The 21604-nt window shown below is 44.8% G+C and overlaps 1 protein-coding gene across 4 annotated transcripts in view; it reads right to left on the bottom strand.

The window, feature by feature from the left end:
• Window positions 1-21604, bottom strand: part of MYO5B (myosin VB) — a 151963-nt gene that overhangs the window by 60585 nt on the left and 69774 nt on the right. For all 4 annotated transcript variants that reach the window (XM_069775237.1, XM_069775238.1, XM_069775239.1 and 1 more), the window contains exons 11-16: window positions 20605-20686; window positions 18897-19037; window positions 11214-11336; window positions 9837-9920; window positions 4470-4619; window positions 3709-3806 (exon numbers count right to left, since the gene is read on the bottom strand). In XM_069775237.1, the coding sequence (XP_069631338.1) occupies window positions 3709-3806; window positions 4470-4619; window positions 9837-9920; window positions 11214-11336; window positions 18897-19037; window positions 20605-20686 (678 nt within the window). The remainder of the gene's footprint in view (window positions 1-3708; window positions 3807-4469; window positions 4620-9836; window positions 9921-11213; window positions 11337-18896; window positions 19038-20604; window positions 20687-21604) is intronic.

Below are 21604 nucleotides of genomic sequence, written 5' to 3'. Positions count from 1 at the left end.
CTCATTTCCATCAGCAATTTGTGCCAAAAAACTGTGCCCACTTGCAGCTGAATACTTGGGCCATGCTCTCTCTGGTTCCTGGCATGAACTGGCTTTCAGATCAGTCTATCTTTGTGCAAAATGCAGGTACCAGCGGCCCCCATCATTTTTCCCTCCCTCCTTCCACCTCGACACCAAATGCACAAAGAGGTCCCAGCTCTCGAGTTCAAGATGTTGGACCCTGGAAGAGGTCACTGGATCAAGCTTGGACTCATAAGATGTAGATGTCCATAGTTGTCTTAGGTTTCCAGAACAAGGGCGAGGAACTAAAGTTTCTCAGGTACTTGCTTGTCCCTTCCTGGAAGCCCAAAGTATTTATACCTGCAGGTCAAGATTGCATGAATAATTCTGCCCGGCCTCTGCTGTGCAAAAGCAGCATAAGAAATAGTCCCCTGCTACTTTGTGCATTTTTAAATTCCCTGGACCTGTCAAGTCCACAGCAAGTTATTCGCTACAACACCGCAAACACGATGCAGGGTGGAAAAATCAGTCTTGGCTGTCACTCACTTCAAGGAAGAATCCACAAGGGTACAATTTCCATAACAATAAATAATAAACAGAACTGGTAGATGGACGGGGAAACCTTCAGTCCTGGAAGATCCCAGGGCAATCTACGTCGTACACGAGGGGAACCTTATGCAACACGGCCAAGCCCTGCTCAGTGGGGGTGAACAGCAGTAACCAGAGCGGCTGCAGTCATTTATCAGCATGGAAAGCCAGGACCCTTTCTAGCAACAACTCCAGCTACAGACTGAGGCTGAAATAAAGAGCTTAAAAGTGGGACAACACACATTATTATGAACTCCTTTTCCTTGCCATGGCAGGTAGAGGCGCCTCACAGGTTGCTTTTGGCCTGGAAACCCAAGTAAGAGATCACAAACTCTGCCTGAAACAGAATTTGGAAGGAAAATTGTCAAAAGGTGCAAGCTGAAATCAGGCATTGCCCTCACACCTCTCTCTTTGAGGTCTTCTCCATGAGGGTTCAACCTCAGACACAGCCTGCAGTCAGCTGCAGCAAATATCACTGTATGGTGCCAACATTTCCTCCAGGCTGGAAGTCTGACACCTCTCACCTCAAAGATGTAAAGTCTCTAGTCCAATCTCCTATGTTCAAAAGCTGGGGCAGGTATGAGGGCAGACCCATAGCTCAGGGCTTTATCCAGTCAAGGGCTGAAAACATCCAAAGATGGAGGTTGCACAACCTCTCTGGGCAGCCTGATCCACTGACAGACTGTCCTCATGAAGAGAAAAAAAAAAAAGAAAAAAAAAGTGTTTCCTTATCTCCAGTCTGAATCTTTCACATCAATTTATGGCCATTGACTCCTGTCTTCCCACCACACACCGCTGTGAAAAGCATGGCTTTGTCCTCTTGGTAGCTCTTGTAAGTACAAGAAGGCTGCTGTTAGGTCCCTTCTCTCCAGGCTAAACATCTCATTTTAGCAAAAAGGTAACATTCTTGTGAGCTGAAAAATGTTGTGGTTTAGGAAGAGAAAAAGGTCTGTGTTTTTTCACTGAACAACAAACATAACACCAAGTGTTCTGCATGCTACAAGACACCACTTCAACATTAAGTCAGAGCGGTGCCACTGATGTTTCTTTTCACTAATGCCTCCTGGCACTATGTGTTTTTCAGCACAAGTGCCTCTGAAATGCAGACTCCTTTACAGACATCCCAGTATTCTCCAGACCCAAGTTTTGCATACAAGCAAATAGACTTTATTTGAGCCACACTAAGGATACAAATTACTCAAGCTGGTGGCAGCTAGATCAACATTGACCAAGATTCGCAGATTACAATTTCAATTAAGCAATCCACGATGGGTGAGGAGGGAGATAATCTCTTGCAGAAGAACCCCCAGTACAAGACACTTGAACCAGTGCTTTCTGGCTTGTAGATGGGGATGCAACACCACCACCCCACACCAAAGCACCCTCTTATCATTTCCAGCCCATGGTGACTCCTGCAAAGCTGCTGGCTGCAGACAGACACCTGCACACTGCTCCTCCAGAACTGTTCTTGTGTCTATTTTGGTTTGCCCTTTGTTCCCAAAATCCTGAGCTTTGACAGCTCTGACATTGGCCAGATGGGGAGCATCACATCGGACCGAGTCACCAGTCAGACTGCGAGCAGACACAAGCAGAATTATCCTCCTGGTATTTGCTACCCATAACATCTTAGAAGTACAATGGAGTTCATTTAGATAATTACTACACCTTGACAGCCAGGAGCTTGCACATTTATAAAATGATATTAACTGTATCCTGAGCATCACATGAAAAACTGAATTGTAAAGTTAAAGGCAAAGAAGTGAAGATGGATGGGCTGAAAGTAGAGGTGAGGAGGTCCACGGAGTCTTGGAAACACCCTTTGGAAAGGTGAAGCTATTTCACCATACAGAGCATCTACCACACTTTCACTACAGAAAGCTAGAAAAATACTTCTGTGCTTTATCTAAAGAAAGCAATCAAACAAAAAGTGTAATCCTGAATTTCATTTAAATGAACAACCTCCGCAACAGGCAACAAGAGATTGAGGCCCTAAGCTGTACCTACAAAACAGCACATGAAATAGATACAACAGACCACAGAAACTGCCGTCCCAGCACAGACAGCCAACGTAGCCTTCTCCAGAGCTGCTAACTAATCATCTAATGAATCAGTTAAACATAAGCCAGTTCCTGAATGTCTTCTAACCATTAATATCCTTCACTTTGCTGTTTGCAAGGGGAGAAGAGTCAAGCCAGGGAAGCTTCCTGGTGGATACACATCCACCAGCATACCATGACCAAGGATGAGCCTTTTTACGGATGCTTCACCCTCCTTTGCAGGATGCTGTTGGAGCCGTCTCTGAACTCTGAGGTGGCACCACGCTCACCTGGGAGCACTGAGAGTGCGTTGCATCAGCTGGAGGGCAATGCCTCCCTGCTTATGGGTTACAGTCATAACCTGCTTTCTTAAATGTCACCACCTGCAGTTTATGCCAGCACCTTTAGACAACATCACAACGAGATCTATGAGGGCCCTGCATACTAATGGCCAGGCTTTTTTGGAGTTACAGGGAACAAAATTGGGTACAAATACATTATCAAGAGGTTAAACAAGGCTAACAACTATTTGCTCACAATGTTCACAGCTTGAGATATGTCTCTGAACTACAGAGGAAGATTAAGACTGGCTTTTTGCTTCAGCTGTTCACTCACCTGGAAAACTGCCTGATGTTGATACAAGTCATGCCTTTACTTTTTCCACATTTATTTTGGAAGCACCAAGACATTTTTGTTCATTTTACAAGCCATTTTGCAAGCAAACTACTTATCTCCACTTTTCCACTTCTTTCTCTGCTACTTTTCACTGTTTAGTACTGCAACTATTTAAATCAAAGTGATTCCGAGATGAAATTGTACAAAGACCCTACTACTGCAAAGCAAGGATGCTCAGTATTAGTAGATTATATCTATGAATTACTAGGACCTGCATTAGTCTTCCCTTCAGGGGCATAAAAACCACATAATGAAACGCAAGAGAACTGACTCCAGCAAACTACGGGGACCTTCCAGTTACGGGAGCAACATTACAACGCGGGGCAATCTCTTTAGCAAGAAGTCAAGTCCAAAGCACACTCTGTTGCTGTAATGCTGAACCCACTTGCTCATCTGAAAGCCTACTTACTTAAAGGGGAGCTTCTCATCGTTCGGCTTGATGCAGCGCACGTAGTGCGGGGTGGTGGCGTTCAGAGTCTCCATGAGCAAATGCAGCGAGTTGCGGAACTGAAAGACAAAACCATTCATTTTGAAGAGGGATGAAGGTGCTGTAGGGCGCAACCCAAGTTGGCAGGCACTGCAAACCACCTGCGGTGCCAGCCTCCAGATGTGACATAGCATGAACCTCCCCGTCAGCCTGGCACATGCAGGAGCAATTCAGAGAAGACACTGGCGGGTTGAGGGCTTCCAGTTCAATGATGTACAACAGCAACAAGTGTTTGCTCAGGGCTTTACCCAGTTGAGTCTTGAAAATCTCCAAGGGTGGAAACAGCACAACCTCTCTAGGCCCCTGTTGCACTGCTTGACTGTCCACCCAGGGGAAAAAAATGCTTTTTCTCAAGTTGTGCAATTTTTGAGCACCATAGTACATTGGGACACAGTCCAGTGAATCCCAGAGTGGCCTCCGCCCTGCTTAGAGCATGTCTCAACTGCTTCCAGTCAAGACTACTCGAGCCTGCTCTTCCAGAGACACTGCTAGCAGGTGTCCAAAATGCAACAGCCAAACTGTTCCCATCCTCAACCCAGGTCACAGGAAGGTCTCCTCACTTATCCACACAACAGCTTTTTATTTATCTCTGCTTCAAATGGAAGAAACAAAATCTGAACTATAAAAATGCGTCTGGATTCACTCGCTCCGTTCCCCTGCCGTCAACTCAAATCATACATTACCTGGTGCCCCACAGTTTTCTTGTGCTCCTTATTGGCAGCTTTGATCACTGGTCTGGCAGAACGGACACTGATTTTGGATGTTCCTTTTGCCATGGAAGTGGTGGGTGCAGCATCCTTCTCATCTTGGAATAAGTCTGCCACCATTTGATACTAAAACGAAAAACAATGCCTGAGCACCTCTGGCCCTGCTCTTTGCTGAATGAACCCACCCAAGTCACATTGCTCTGGTCATTTTTTACCCATCTGAAACCAGGAAGGGGATAAAGGGCAATAAAGCAAAAGCAAGAAGCGTTGCCTACATAAACCACGTCAGCAGGACCATTGGCCATTCTGTTTTGTAGTTCATCAAACCTTGAAATGTGCACATTAAATCAAACAAGCAAAAAAAAAAAAAAAAAAGAGGATGGCTAGCTGAAAGGCTGCATCACTGAAGCACTGTCCAAGGCACAAAACCTCCTGAACATGAACTGACTCTTGCTCCCAGGCTTCATTTCAAGGTACTCATCCAGTCCTGACCACAGCAAGGATGCTGCCTGCACAGCTCATGCCCCAGGAACGGGGTCTCCCCATGAGAACAGGCAGCAGCCCGCTCCCACCACAGCCCCAGAGATACCCTTGCTTTTCCAAACAATTAAGAGACACCAGCACTTCCTCACTAATTACCTGTATTTCAGCATGAACAAGCAAGGTGACAGCAGGGCTGCCATTCTGCAGCCCTGGAAGCACTGCATTTAGCTCCTCGGATCCCTGAAGTCTGGGGTTTCTGGCAAGCCAGCAGCAACATTTCCGCTTCATAAACGGGAGAACAGGTGAGCTGGCAAATGCAGTTAATGCCTTTTTTTTTTTTTTTTTTTTAAGGGGAAGGATCTTCAAATTTGCATTAGGCTAGGGAACTTGAATACTAAATCACAATAAATCTGGTCTGTTTAGCAGGGCTGTTAAATTTTCTCATCTCGAATCTGGCTATGCACCCACACTGGCTCCCGTTACAGCTGCACTTACATTCAAATAGTAAATTCTTAAATGTGAGAAAAATCACTGTCACCGGGTGGGATTTCACTTATCACCAAGCTGAGTTGGGCTCCAGCCTGGTGACACTGCCAAAGCACCCATGATGCCATCCCAGCAGCGTGCAGCCCACCAGAAATGCCCGCTCCGGAGCATCTGTAGGAGAGGGCACCAGCATCACGCTTCCCTTCTCTGTGGCACGCTGTGCCTGACACGTCCATGCAAAAAAACACCGACACGAGGCAGTAGTGTACCGCACAGCACTCTTGCCTCCATCCCAGGCTCCTCCAAAAGCCAAACTTCATTGTATTTCCATTAAGATCCCGAGAAAAATGCAGAGATTTACTGCTTTATAGACAGTAACAGTCTGGTGCTGTAAAGGGCTGCCTGGCTCTCTGCCACATCCCTGGACTAAGACAGGAACATTTCCAGCCCTGGTCCCGCAGACTGTTCGCACACCTTGCTAGCACGGCAGCCTAAATACCACTGTGGAAAGGAAACTGTTTGCATTACATTAGCAAATTGCTTGTAGGCTCCAGGACAGCACCTGCTAAGGATCTGCTTCATACTCACAGCTTTTATTTTTATCTCTGCAGCTCACTCAACTCCTACTAGGATAAAGGTTCACACCTTCTTTGCCTAACCCTCCATCTCAACAAAAGACATCCTGACAGCTGTTGTACTTCGATGACATGTCACTGTCTTGGGTGCTTTGATTCCTGCAAACACGGGAAGTTTGGGTGGCATGTGCCTGATGCTGGAAGATATCCAACACAGGCTCCACTTTACTATCTCGTGCTTAACAATGTGGTAAAACCCCCAGCTGTAATTTCAGATTTCAAAATACCTTCTCAATGCATAGCTGTGAACACTATCGACCCCTCTGTCCACCTGCTATTAATAACAGGAGCACTCGCTCCTGCACAAACACTCAACAAGAACCTCAGAGGCGAGCTTTCAGCTTGCGTAATGCAAGACTGGTGTAACTGGAATCATCTTTAGCAGCCCAGACGCTATTCCACGGATGCTGGGGGATAAACAAGAAGGACAGATCCCTCCTTCCCAACTGGTAGAGTCAAAACCACTAGTGCATAATTCATAATTATAGAGAACTGGAATATAATATCTTAACAGCATGCCCATATGCTTTCAATCAGTATTCAAATCTGTTTCCTTAATTCAAAGAACATCAACTCTCAACTGTTTTAGCTGACCAGCACTAACAAAACTAATTAGCTCCTTTAAAAAGTCTCTTTCACCATCTTGTTGACAGCATTAATGGCATTCTAATTAGCAGAATGCAATTCTGCCTTGGTGGGAGCGCTTCACTAGTGATGCACTTGCTGACAGAGAGGTGTTTAAGTCCTTGCCGAGTTAAACTGAGTGTTCCCCCTTGCTGTGCATATTGCTTTAGTGGGAACATAAAGAAGAACACAGTGAATACTGTATGCAGGCCTGATCCTGAGTACAGGATAAAGTCCTCGCAGCACAGCCTTTTGCAGCACAAATTTAAGTTTTAGTCAAATTAACACATCTGAGCAGCAGGCTCGGCACTGCCACTGCTCTTCTTTTTGGTTCAGAGAAACCAGGTTGCTTTTTACAACAAAAGGAAAAAAATTCTTATTTGTTTATACCCCTGGAGGGGACATGGCAGGTGAAAGGCAAAAAAAATCAGGATAACTGAATCTGCTGGCCAACATGGTTAGCAAAAGCATGAACAGAAAATCAGGTCTTGGAGGCTTTGCATGAAGAGGGTGAGGAAGTTCCTACTGAGGGAAACGCTGCTCTTCCTCCCGGGACAGCACAGCATCGGCACGGACTGACAACAGCCACCGCTCCCATGTCATTAAAGAAATGGCTCAAAGGCAGAAGTTCATCAAACTATCACCCAAAGATTCTCAGAGCCAAGTGCATTTGAGAATTTTTTAAGCTAGCTCACAAATGCAGATGCTGGTGTCATCTACAGAGCCACCACCGTGAATTCACAAGGTCCTAATGCCTGATCCCAAGGAGCATTAGCTTAGTTTGCAGGCCAGGTAAACCCAAATCTTTGGTCCTGGGGCATACACATTAATGGCTTTTTAGGTCAAGCAAATCAGTTGCAAGGAGCAGGGCTCGGGGTTTTTTTTGCTATTAAACCGAAGCACAGCCTGCTCTGATATCATGTTATGGTCCCTATATATGAGAGAGAGAAGAGGAGGAGATGCTGTTAATAAACCTGTTTCAGCATTTTTTTAAAAATTCTTTTTTTTAAGGAATGTGTTGCAGGTGGCACCGTCCCCACCACTCTACAACACCACTCCAATGAGTTACATCTCTCCTCTGCACCTACGGGGAGAAGTCAAGCAGAAATCCCTATCAGACACGACCAGTTCTGCAGCACTACCTACAACAGCAACTTCAGCACTGGCTAAATAATTCATCACACAGCATCAATTATTCCTGCAAGTTACCTGGCGTTTCTAATAAGCTCTAATCATGCCCAGTTTTTACCCTGGGAAAGCTGTGAGCTTCCCGAACACACAGAGCTCCTGATTTGGGAGTTATTAAAGCCCAGCTTCAGAGTTATTAGACTCACAACTACCCCCATGGATGAGAAAATTGCTACCTTGCCATCTTCATAAGAATTCATTGCTGAGATGCAGGGCAAGACACTGACAATGCTCAATTAATTTCCCATTCTCATCTCTCTTAACTTTGCCAGGAACAAACTCCTGCTTAAAATGCTCCTAAAAATAATACTTCCTCCCTCTATTTAGGGTGGCATTTGGAAGGTCACACCCAGACATAAACCCAAGGGAGGGTAGCACAAAAAGGAGAAATCTGGATACTTGATGCATCTGCTTGCAACATGCAGGGGGGATTCAAAATTTGTTATGCAAAAAAATATATGCAAGTTAACAAGCTGACCCATGCTGGGAGAAGCTTTGAAATGCTTTGGAGATAAGCAGAAAAGTTCCTTCCCTACACCACACACAAGGTCTGGTGGAAACAACGGTGCCCCAGAGTCATGCAGTCTCGATTTTGGCTGCTGGGTGGTGTGATGAACTTTGCAGGGCTGGATTTTCATACTAACTTCTTAATAATAGAGCTGCCTCTGGCAGTTTTAAGGTAATTTAAAGTCTCAACTCATTAATTGACAATGAAAGGTTGCAGGGTGAATTTTTGGTCTGGTTTTAAACAACAAGGATTTGAAAATCCTTAGATGTCTGTGTTACTGACACTTCTAACCCAACCCACCCAAGTGCAGAGGGAACACCCAAGTGCTCATGGAGAAGACGACTGCAGTACTGGAAGTCAGTGTAAAATCTGCTCGGTTCATACATGCACCTGTAAAGTCTTCAACTTGAAGCCCACTTGCCAAGCACTCGTTTACTGCAGGCACGACCCACGCTGAAGCCTGCAGAATCCCACAGCTACTGCTTTTCTGCTTCCAACACCCCACTGAGTTCAAAGCCCTCAGGACTAACGGAGACTTCAAACCTCAGGTGCCAAAAAGCTCTTTACCAGGAGAGTTGGCATTCGAGGTCAGTCAGTACGTCTGTTGGCACTTGATGCAGTGAGGTGTCGACAAGTTGTTTGTACAATACTTGGGAGAGGAAAGGTACATTGCACAAAATCTTGTAATCCAGGAGCAACAGCAAGTGTGATCATCAATATGTGTTAATTTGTTAATATTACATATCGGCAGCAGTGTGAAATAGTTCTAGAGCAGCAGAGTTCACATTAGATTTCTAGCATTGTATATTAACACTATTTTTTGCATACTAATTATTAAAGTAATTAAAAGCTGCAGGGCCAAGTATGATGGACTACAGCTAAGGGGAACAGCCATTTTCATACAGAATGGCGGTAGAGTCAGCAACGCTACCCATAATATACAAACTATACTGCTGACCATGGCTTTTAATCCCCGGATCACCTGTGGCTCCACATGCTTTTGAGAATTCCTTCGGTGCCAGGTGATGGGTGGGGAGCTCCAAGAGTTAAGCAGGATTTACAGTGCCCTATAACTGACTGTTCCTGATTTTTGCTCTCGGTAACAAAAAAAGAAGAGGATCAGCAGGTTGGGAAAGGATTTTTCTGATGCACCTCAACAGGACACTGACACCAGGGTGAAGGAGAGCAGAGGACCACGCATATCCACACCTGGGTGCGACTAGCAGCCTCATCCCTCCTCTCCCCCCTTATTCCCTCCTCCACATCCCATTTATTTGCCTTTTTTGCTGCTGTTCATGCAAGGTGCCTCCAACCACTTTTGCCTACACGATGTGCTGTGGCACAGCATGGGAACGCAAGCATGAAGCTCACACTTTGGAAAACAGCTATGCTAATTACCTTCCGACTCATTGCTTTTACCTTGCTGGCTTTCAGGATGTTGATCTGTTCCTCATACACGGTGTCCCTGTTCTTCTCCAGAAATCCCTCGCTCTGGTATTCCACCTAGCAAGAGACAAAGGAAGAAGCCCAGAGGGTAAAGTCCAACCACACAAGGACAAGGTGCTGTGTCCCACTGCTCCCCTACTGTCAGGAGCTCACCTGAAAAACCAGAGAGGGAGAAGGGGTGGAAACAACTGGAATTTAAAGGTCATTTATTATCAAAGAAAGTGAATCTGAATGAAAGCAAAACCCTCACAGGATGCATTAACCCTCACAAACATAGATTGTTTCTTAGTCATTAAACTGCTCTGTATGGGACACCCAACTGCACTTCCATGGAAACCAGGGGTAAAAATGCAAAGACCATCAGTACCTCTACAGACTCTTTTGTTTACTCCTGACCTCCTTGCAAGCTAATCAGTAAACCTCAAAAGATGCCCTGGCTACATCTCTTGTAAGTCTTTTGGTTTTAAAATTGCAGAGGGTTGGGATGCAAAAGAAGAATTTAGAGAGGACAGAAGAAAATTTTATATTATTTTTTTACATTTGAAGTTGGCTGAAATAACTGACCACAAAAAAAAAGGAGGGAAAACTTGCAAAGACCTATCGTTCGTGAAGGGTACATGTGCAAAATCACATGCCTAAGGAAAGGCGAGTATCAGCCTTTGCCACGAGAAGTGCTGCTTGCATCCAGGGCAAACCTGGTTTGGAGAAGCACCTATACAGGATCACAGCAGTTGCGTGTCATCTGGCTCCCTGGACGTTGGTCTTGCATTTTCCTTTCCAACAAACATGTGTTTTGGATAACTGCAAGGTTTTAAGATTCTTATTTGCTGTGAGTGACATCTATCACATCAAGGTTTCAATGAAGCTGGAGCTCATGGACAAGACCCTATAGGACCAGACACTGGGATTTAGAGTCCCACAGTTGGCATTTTCTCCCTCATAAGGGTGGGATCAGCACAGGGTCACCTCTCACACGCTCCTCCCCACTGCGCCTTGCTCATGCTCGCAGCTCCTGCTTTTCAAAAATAATTCCATTTTCCAATACATTTTCAGTCAAGCTGCCCTTACAGAAATTCATTTTGCCGCAGCTTTAAGAAAGAGGATTTTTCTCTCCTCTAGAAAGCACAACTATTTAAAGCTTAGCGCAATAGTTTGGACGCTGAAGTCCTTTAAGCTGATCTAGATTTGAGCACCGAACCAAGATTACTGCCAACCAGGCATGCCTATCACCAAAAAGCAGCTCAACGGCGCTATAAACTAATTTTCCTTCATGAAGCTCTTTTTTCCCCCCTCCATGCATTTCCCATTTCTGCGTTCAAGTCCCAGCACACGCAACACACACCCAGTTACCTTATCGGCAAAGTGCAGGACGATGAAGGAGGTGTTGGACATGCGGGGCTTCTGGAAGTGCTGGCTGCTGGCATGCCGGTCGTACAGCTTCTGCGCCCAGTTCTGGTCAGTGCCTTTGGGAACCTGGACGGTGAGAAAACGGACCAAAAAGTTGCGGTCAGGCATGCAAAGGAGGTGCAGGGAGGTTTTGGAGGAACCCTCCTTGTGGGCTTCCTGTAGTCTGCATGGGCTACAGGAATATTTGAGAAACAAAGTCCACCTTCCAGTTCTAGGAGCATATGCTATTTTATTTTCATGTATATCTTAACAAACACACTAAAATTTTGTTTCTGGTGAAAGACACCCAAATGCTGGTTCCGCTCCAACAGCCAGAACAGCTCTTGCAGGAAAAAAAAAAAAAAAAAAAAAATTTAACGAAGTATTTTTGCACTTAAGTTACATTAATTGCTCAGGTACCAACATTACTTTTTTAATGCAATTTTTGGTGACCAAATAGTTTCACAAACTGCCACCTGAGTGAACGTGCAAGAGGTTCTGTCTTATTTTGTTTAAAATAATGATAATAAAATGATAATTTTTAAGTATTAAAATAATAATAAAATGATAATTCTTAAAAAACCTCTGCCTCTCAGCAGGTTTGGGGTGGGGTCACTTGGATCCCAAACACAGGATGCATTAACCCCAGCTGCACACAGGGTTGGGACTTTAGACCCACATACCCGTCCTACTGCAGCTAAATGATTCCCGTGTCCCGATCCCACACATCCAATCCCCTGTGCCAGGAATCTTCTGGATGCCAAACCCTCCTTCTACATCCTATTTACCCTGAAATTGGGGTGCAAGTCCTACATGGACCTGCGCTCGAAAGGATTTGGCCATGGTACACTGAGATATCAGGTGTTGCCCAAGACACTGCTTTGGTAGGATGGGGCAGAGAATGGAGAAAACCTAAACAACTACAATGACCAAAAAAAAACCTCACAGCACTATCTGTGCTGGAAGGGAATGGGCTACTTTTCACAAAGCAGCAGTTACAAGGAGGATTTGAGCTTACCTTCCTACCCAGCACCTGCAGTTTTTACCAATATATTGCCAAGATCAGGAAAAAAAAAAAATTGGTTTTGGTTTATTGTTTTGTAAGCACATATAGCTGTACAGCAGCATATAACAATATATTGTAACTTCTTATACTCTCATGATTACACTTCCCATAAAGACTCTTTTTTTAGGGTATGTTCAAGCCCCTCTGCTAACCAGCCAAACCCCCAAAGCTTTCCAAAAAAACCTAAGGGCATTTGAGAAAAGCACCATGGCTGTAAATATCTGTTCTTTTGTACTTTTCCAGCACAAGTTTGCCAGAAAGCAAAATTCTTGAAAACCAAAGGAAACAAGGAGGGAAGTTGTTACACTTGAAGGCTGGGGACCACAGCTGATGGGGTTTATCCCCATCCCTCCTGCCTGGCCGGCAGGGATGGGAAAGGCACAGGCTGGTGGACCCTCCATCACTGCTTCCCATGACAGGACAGCAATGGTGACACACACACACATGATTTTTAACCAAAAAAATGGCCGACTGGATTATTTAGGTTAGGAAAAGAGAAGAGTCAGAAGAAAAGTGTTAGGCAATATTTAAAATTAGATGGGACAAAGCCTAGAAACCACAGAATAATTGTGCAGCGTCAGGGAAAGCTCTGGATCATCCATCAGGTCTCTACGTAGACCTTTATATGAAAACTGACAGAGGAAATAGGGACAGCAAACACTAAAAAGGAAAACTTGAGACAGATGAGGAATATTTCTTTATGCTGCTCTGAAACAGCCTTTGATTTCATGACAGCAAGCCAAAACACATCAGAAGGGTTCCGGACACAGGGACAAGTATCTCCTGCCCACTGCCATTAACTGGAAGAAGTGGCTGAATTAAATGCAGCAGCCACTCACACAAGCCATGCTATCCCAGACATATTTATGTTTTACAGTTGTAAGTGTAGCCAATTATGGATACACATAGAAATAACATGGACTTTATATAAACATTAAAAGGTATTTATTTATGCAATTATAAACATATGTTATTTACGCAAGATAGACATGCCTATTTAAACTATAGAGTTACATAAATGCACATGAGTTTCTTTTCATCAGTTATATTTCATATTTATATGTAAAAAACCCCATCCTTTCTGGAGCTATCATTAGGTCTCTCCTGTTCAGGACCGAGCCGTGAGTGCAGAGCAGGAACACTGCTGCCACCTGAGCCACCAGATGCAGCAGAGAGCAGCTTTATCCTGCACCAGCTCTCTTTTAGGCCATCCACTTGGCTGAAAACTCCTGCTTATCTCAGAGTTGAACTTCAAAGGCATCGCTCCTGCCTCCCAGAAACAGGGTTTCGCTATACCCACACCGCTCCCTGCTCACTGTTGTGCAGCCTGGGTATTTTTAGCTGCCTGAGAAGCACCTGATAGGGACCAAGTCCCAGAGATAAAAACTAACAGGGCCATTATCTATGCTATTATAACAGCTTTTGGTATTGGCTTGGCAGTTTAAGGCCTTTAGAGCCACTGAGAAAGTTATTTAGAGACTATCTCATCAGTGCAAGACATTATTAGGGGATGGGAAAGACGAGAACCGACTGTCTTGTAAGTATTGTATGGAAATCTCTAAACGGGAAAAACCTTACATCAGTGATTTCACAAGGTCACTGCTTCTGCTTCTCTGTCCTCACCAGCCCTCTACCCATCATTGCATAAAATCGGTTGGGCAGCGTAATCCCAGCCAGCATCACCTCCCATCTCCATAGACTGTTCTCCAAGCTGCCAGGAGCTACTGAAACTGAAATCAAACCTAGCCGGTGCAGCCAGGGTCAGCCCCTAGGCTTGGGTCCACAGCTTTTGCATCAGAAGCATCCCAGGGTCAAGAACCCACCATGACCACCAGACAGCCAAAGAGATGTTTGGAGCTGCTTGGACAAAAGGCTGAGATTCCCTCCACCATCACCTCCAACAGAAGGACAATTAACTGGATAAAAGCAACAAAGGTCCCTTCATACCTAATGATCTACAAGTCAACCCTCTGAAAACACAGTAGGAGCTATTTACATTTTATTTCTTTTCTCCTTAACACTCCAATAGGTATTAAAGCTTGAAAAGAGCCTGGGCTTCCTCCACACTCCAGAGACACGCTCCGCTGCAAGTGATGCGCCTGACTTTAAAGTCATAAAAGCTGACAGCGTGACGTAGGCGAGGTTATTCTGCCGTTATTCAGATTAGGCGGTCCACCCGAAAGGGAAGTCCAGAGGTCCAACCTCCATGTATCTGCCCGTGGAGCAGAAATCCCCCTGGACAGGACCGGGCGGCACAGGAAGGCAACGTGCTTATTTCTGATGTTCAAAAAACTAACAAGTCCAGACAAGGAAAACACATTGGCTCAGATAATTAAGTTCACAGCGATGCACAGAGACAAGCAGGATTGAAAAGCAGTCTGGTAGAAGCAGACTTCAGTGTTTCTGGCACTTGACAGAAGGACACAGGAAAGGTTAAAGAGCATCTTTTGAAAAGCGTTAGAAAACGCATTTGGCACATTAACAGTGTAACACGATGGCAACGTGCCATAAAACACAAAATGGATCCACAAGGGAGTTTGAGAACATGAGGGAGTTTTGGGGTTTGGTTAGACACATCCCCCTTTGGCAGCCTGAGGGTCACGTTGCTCCTCAGCAGAAAGAATTTCACTAAGATCCATAACAGCACGCGGAAAACGATGCCATGACTGACACATCGACCCATCCAACCAGCCCATCCTTGATCAAACCCTTTTAGATGCACTTCATGCCAATAGAAATGCTTTTTCATTAATTTTTCCATTCCCACTCCCATCCCAACAGCACAGGCAAAAACAAGAGAGCAGAAAGTCAGCAGGACACCTTATGGAGAAACCTGGACATTCACAACAACTTCTGACTGTACTCCTGAATGACACTTGGGAAGTGTATGGAAAACACACAGCACTCCCATGGAGCAAGCAGTTTCAGCCAGAAAAGCAGGACACCTTATCCAGCTTTGTTACAGAGACCTGACTGCATTTCTTAGAGAATTTTCAATTTCCTCTGAGAATAATTTAAGTCCCTTGAAAAAATCAACCCCAACTGGCTTCTCTTCTCCAGAGCACTGAAGTTGCTCTTCATGTGTTCCCTCCAACCACAAAGCCTTCAAAGCCTTCCTAGGAAGTCTGCTGTCCCCTCTGCCAAAGTCATTCCCTCTACAATAAGGCCAACCATACCCTAAAGCCATCCCAGACATCCAAGCAAGTCTTCCACATGCCCTCCCAACTTCCCACGACTGGATTTTCATAAGACAGCCTTCCTCCTTAACGCCTGTCTGTTCTGATAGGCTCTACGCTGGTCTCCTTACTCTCCTCTCCTCTTATCCCAGGTTATTTCCCACCATTGCCATTGGCCCTACGGTGAGTCCCTCCACATTTCACAGCTCACCCGCAGGGAGGTTCTCCTGGATGCAGCCCTTCTTCCCTTTCCCTCCTCTTCAGGCTCATTCACCAGTTTGTGTTAAAGCACTTCAATGTTGTGCTTGTCGTGGTGGCCTTGGTTTCTGGCCAGTGACATTTCTGTACACGGGACATGAACTCTTGCTGTTCCTCCAGCATCTTTTATGCCAAAGTGAAACCAAGAAGTCCTAAAAGCTTCAGATCTAAGCAGGTGACCCTCCAGTGCAGGAAACGGGGAAGAGGCTCTTTGACCTCCAAGGTCACTTAGCAGAAGACATAAGGTCACAGTCTCATGGAGATTATAAGGCTTCCTGGGCAGACCAAGGACATAACTGAAGGTCAGACCAAATGACCTCCAGAAGCCCCCTCCAAGCTTAGGAGGAGCTTGTACAACAGCTTCCAACTCCTAAGACCTCAAAGCTGGGTAAAAAAACCCAAACCCAAACATATCCTAAAGCCCTCTTTTTTCAGAGCTAGGGGTTTTATCGTTTGCTTTCATGAGACAGGTTTAGTCCTTACAACTCCAGTTGCAATTCGAGAGCCCTCTCTTTCATTGCCGATGCCCATTTCAACCCTGTCTGGTCCCCTTCTTCTCCAAACAGTGACAAGACTCTCATATGACCTTTGTTAGCTGAACTGCTTCAGCACGTACCCAACCACTCCCTCCCCAACCTCACATTAAAGATTAAAAAAAAAAATCCATACTGTGAAGCAAGAACATTAGCGACAAACCCTCCGCATTTGCGCTAATGTTTCATTATGTTGCCAGGACCCCCTCGATGCCATTTCAAGTTCCAGAGTATATTTATCCAACGTTTGTACGTGCTAACGAGATGACTTGCAATTACCCTATTGTGGTCCCGCGCCCGCCAGCTCTCCCCGAGAGGCAAAACGCTGCTGCGGGGGTGAAGGTTTTCATCTATAAACTGGTGCTTTCAGTTGACAGGCTTTGCTGAAATTTTCATAAAGCTGGAGAACACTTGCAGGTTATTATAAAAGAGCCGATTACAGGGCCCATAATAAGGGCCTGTGACTAATGACAGCATTCCCCACTGACAGGTAAATACCCAGATAACTGGCATTTGATGGGGGGGGGGAATAGATCTTGTGTTTCAGTTTTTTGGCCAAAAAAAAGTACATACGGAAAAAGTAGTACCAAGCAGATCTACAGCAAAGTTGTCCATACTACTGCTGTTGCACAGGAGTTGCTCCATCTAATCCAATGTCACCAGCAGCAACCAGTGCCAGGTGCTTCAGAGAGGAGCAAAGGGCGGTATCAGCCAATATGGCACAAAGGAAAGTTCCCTTAAACACCCAGGAGTCAGCTGTAGCTTGAAGAGTTTAACAGGCTTAATAGTGCAGAGACCAAAAGAAATGGTGCTGAATATCAAGCAAATAATCTGACCTCCTTCTGAGCCAGCACTGGCTAAGATGCTATTTTTGAGGGCATCAAATTAAGTTTAATTTGTTCTCATTTTCAAGGAGTCTTCCTGAGACTGGATTTGAAAAGGGCAAAGCCACAACTCTGGCTCATCACAAAGAGACAGCTGGCATGTCTGTACCCCAGATGAAGACTGAGCTCATGGGATGTGCATGTTGGGACAGCCCTGTTGTGCATGGGAAGGCAGCCCTGTCGCATGGAGGAGAGCAGCCCTGTCGCATGGAGGAGAGCAGCCACTTGACAGGTCACCTCGCTTCCAGACAAGTCATACATCTCCTTAAATCCCAACAGGGACATTAGTCTAAATAATGGATCCAAAACCTTTCCCTCTGATGCAACATGACACTCCTGCCCTCGGACCACTGGATCTGTCCCATACCCATGGATCCCACAGAGCCAACAAGAATTCGTTGTGTCCTTCTCATCACTTTGGCTATCCTGGTGAAGGGCCCATTCCCTGCTTCAGCTCTCCCACCACCCTTTGCCTCACCCTTCTCTGCCCTCCTTCAAAAACCCTCAAAGCCCTTCTACAGTCAATAAGACATTTCCTGGCACAGAGTATATCCAAGTCTTGATAGAAACTCTTCCCAAAGACAACTTGTTGATCACACCACAGCAAAACCAGCCTGAGGCTCCACAAGGCAGCCACATCCATCAGCAAGGCAGTCACATCCATCAGCAAGGCAGTCACCACCCCCTTCCACCGGGCTGTTCTCAGTATTAAAAAGGCTTATTTCATGGTTGAATCTGTCTAACTTCAACTTCTAGCTATTGCATGCTGGGGGTGGGAGGGGGTTGTGTGTGTGTCAGAGGGTCTGAAAACCCTCCCACTGACTATCACTTACAACCACTCATGTGCAGCGCTCAAGTTTCTTTATCCTCAGTATCACAATGTTTTATAGCCCTGATCTGATAACACTCTCTCCAGTATTTCCCTCACCATCATTGCTGTGCGGACACCAGAACTGAAGCGATACGAGCTGCTCTGCCTAATGTAGGAGCCCTTTTCATCAAGGCATCACACTGAGCTCTCCTGTTGAGATGACCATACCTAAAGACTCCGGACTTTCCACTTACTCTTAACACCAAAGACCTTCAAAACAGGCGTCCCAGCCTCCCAAGAGGCTCTTCCATCTTGCATTTCTTGTTTCTAAATATATTTGATAATTCATGACTGAATAAGGAGTGCAACCTTTCTTATGGATTCTCATGAAGGTTTGTGATTCTGGCCCTTCTTCTCAACTTTTAAGCAAGATGTAATTTAGGCTGGTATCAGAGAGAGAGTAAAAGATAGCAAACTACTCTCCCAACATAATAAGCATCTGAAGTCTGTACACTAAATGCAATTGACTTTACCCCAAATAGCTATCACAAGACAACCCAGGTTTCCCTTGGCACAAAGTAAGGCTTGAGGCAGGGAGGAACTCCAGCTCTTGGGTAACACTGAAGAAAAAGTCGCAAGCAAAGGCTATTCCTAAGTGCAGCAAGGCCAGAAGCATGAGCTCTGGCAACACATGGTGAGATCAGGTACCCAGGTTGGTAGCAAACATCTGCCAAGGAGGCTCTGGATAGTCCTAAAGCAAAGCAAAGCAAATGCCAACAGCCTACCCTAGCTATGAGCACCTGGCAATGCATGTGAAAGGAGATGTTTACCCTCTTGCAAGCTACCACAGGTTAAAGCCCATTCTTTAACCTTTTATAAAAATAAAAATGCCAGCAAAAAGGTGGATGATCCTCTTTACCTTGCACTCTTCATCCAGTAAGTCCAAGATACCAAGTTTTGCCTCTATAAGGTCTATGCAGGGCTGGTTATCGTAGAAGTCTATGAGAGTCCAAGGGATTCCCTCCTTCATGTACTCTTCTTGTTCCAGCTTAAACACGTGCTGAGAGTGGAAAAACAACAGAGTTACTGACCGTGATCCCAGCCAGCAGAGCACCAGCCCCTTCCCCGTTCACCCACTTGTCCCCACTGGAATAAAATATTCCATCAGTACATCCAGAAGCCATAGAAGCTTTAGGTGTCCTCACGTACAGCTTTGTACAGCCTCTGCCATTTACACAATCTAGCTTCTGGCAAGGAAAATAAAAGCTTTACACTAGGAAACCATGGGGTAGGAAAAAGAAAAAAGGCTTTAAATGACTTTCACTAGAAAATGACTGAAGCTGTCACTACATCTAGGTGGAAGCCATATATTGAAATGACAATGACATATATATCTCTTGGGCTAAGAAAAATCCCTCTCTCCTTTAGTGCTCTGCTGATTAAACTAGTGAGCTGCAGCAGGTTCACAAGCTGGGAGCCCAGCCAGGGCTGAGCGCATGTGACCCCATCTGTGAGCAGAGCTTCACAGAGAGCACCCAACGTCCTAGAAAGGATATCAGCAGCAGTATCTAACTGACTCAGGAACACTTCTATTGCAGATTGTTATTTAAAAAAAAAAAAAAAAAAAAAAAATCTTTGAATGGCTTATATCTCAGACCTCTGCTCTAGCAGATAAATTGTCTCTGGCTATTTCTGAGATACTCTAAGCATATTAAAAAAATGATTTTTCAAACGCACTTTTTTCTTCAAAGATAGCTTTTTAAAATCTCTTCAAACATGTCATCTCAGAGTTTGAATTTATAAGCTTCAGAAGTGATAGTTGGATGTACCAAGTAAGATATGAATAGTGCAAATACAATCCATAATTTACTTTTCATTTTTAGCAGCGGTGATCTGATGCATGAGATATACTGCAAGTGTTCACGTCCATGCATATGATACAGTTTCAAAGTGCCAAACTACTCCACAGTAATTAGCTGCTCAAATTTAACAAGTTTTCCCTTGTATCCTGAAACTAATAGTGATTTTTTTCCCTGCTTACAACAAAAACAGAAAACAACCCCTTACTGGTTTCATTTCCAGCGCAGGTAAGCGCTTGTATTTAATAAAACAGAAGAATCTCAAGTTTTTGTGAGGCATGTCCAAGTGAAAAATGGGGAGTGCGTCCCATCCTGCTACTTAATACAGAGTTTTCGTTGCAGACATTTAAGCCACATTTAATGGGCAGGTTTCCACCCATGCTTTATCTCACAGTGGAAATCAGGACTCGGCACGAGACTATCCAGGTTTTGGTTTAGGACTGACACTATGAAAAACAAAAATTGGCAAACTACCTACTTACCCAAAACCATCAATGAAACTTTGCATAAACCATTTGCAAACCTGTTTCCAGTACCAAGCTTATAAATCAATCAAGCAGTATTTTCAACTTGATATGAATATTTAGTGCAATTGCAATGCACAATCATTGCCCAGGAGAGATGGTATCCCAAGGACGACATTCATGCTGGCCATGCGATCTGGCCAGGCTGCAGGTAAGTGCAATTAAGCAGAAACCAGACATACAATAATCCAGCCTTGATATGTTTTGTGTTAAGTTTTATGGAACGCTTCCAAGCTGACCTTACCAAGTTGAACTGCTGCTGGAGCTTTTCGTTGGCATAGTTGATACAGAACTGTTCAAAGCTATTCACTTCAAAAGTTTCAAACCTGCAAAGCAATGAATAAATCAGTATTAAGCATTGCTTAGTCTCAAAATCAACTTGTCTCTGCAACAGTGTCATCTGCGTGACAGGGAACACCAGTTATTCAACCATCTCTTTGCGTTCCTCCTATCCCAGATCTACTCTTTATTCCTCATTCCCCGAAACGTCTATCTTTCCTTGCCACCACCCAAGGGATTCAATAGGTCTCTTCTGCTACTCACAAATGAGATATTCGGTACGACTGTAGCTTCCTGCCCATCAGGCAGTAGTGCTGTCTGAGATGAGAAATGTAACACCCTCTCTCAGGGAAAAATATTATGAAATATTAAGTCCAAATATATTCGCTGCAAAGGTGATGGAGAAACAGTAGCTGCTGTCTTAAAAGACCCAACATGGTAATTTTAATGCAATTCAATAGAGCAGAAAAAGAAGGTATTAAATTCATAATTATAGCCTCTGTATTGCATCCCTGATAGCACAAAAATTAGATACATGTGAGCAAGTGACTTCTGGAAGGCAGAGGGAGAAATGGTGCTTTCAGCTCCAATTCCAACACATTTCTTAGAGGGAGTTTGGTGCTGGTCTTGGTGATTCCCCTCTTCACCGGGGCTTCCAAAGCTCCCCTCACAGAAACATCATCCCACCCCTCCACAGACCATCAGCCAACTCCAAACCAAGCTCAAAACTGTCTTCTAGTCACAATTAGAAAAGAAAGAATATGCAGTTTTAATAACACAAACTACAGGCAAGCAGGCAGCAGAAAGTCAGCGGAGCTGCTGGGGCGGTCAGGGCTGAAGTACGCGATGCCCAGGGACAGGCACAGGGAGCTGGGTTTGCTCTTAAAAAAAAGACATTTTTCAGCTACCATAGGGAATTATGTTATTTATATTTCTATTTTTAAGGCACAGTTGGAAGGAGGAGG

This window comes from Haliaeetus albicilla, chromosome W, assembly GCF_947461875.1.
Source record: "Haliaeetus albicilla chromosome W, bHalAlb1.1, whole genome shotgun sequence".
NCBI lineage: Eukaryota > Metazoa > Chordata > Aves > Accipitriformes > Accipitridae > Haliaeetus > Haliaeetus albicilla.
This window is presented reverse-complemented; position numbering and strand designations above follow the sequence as displayed.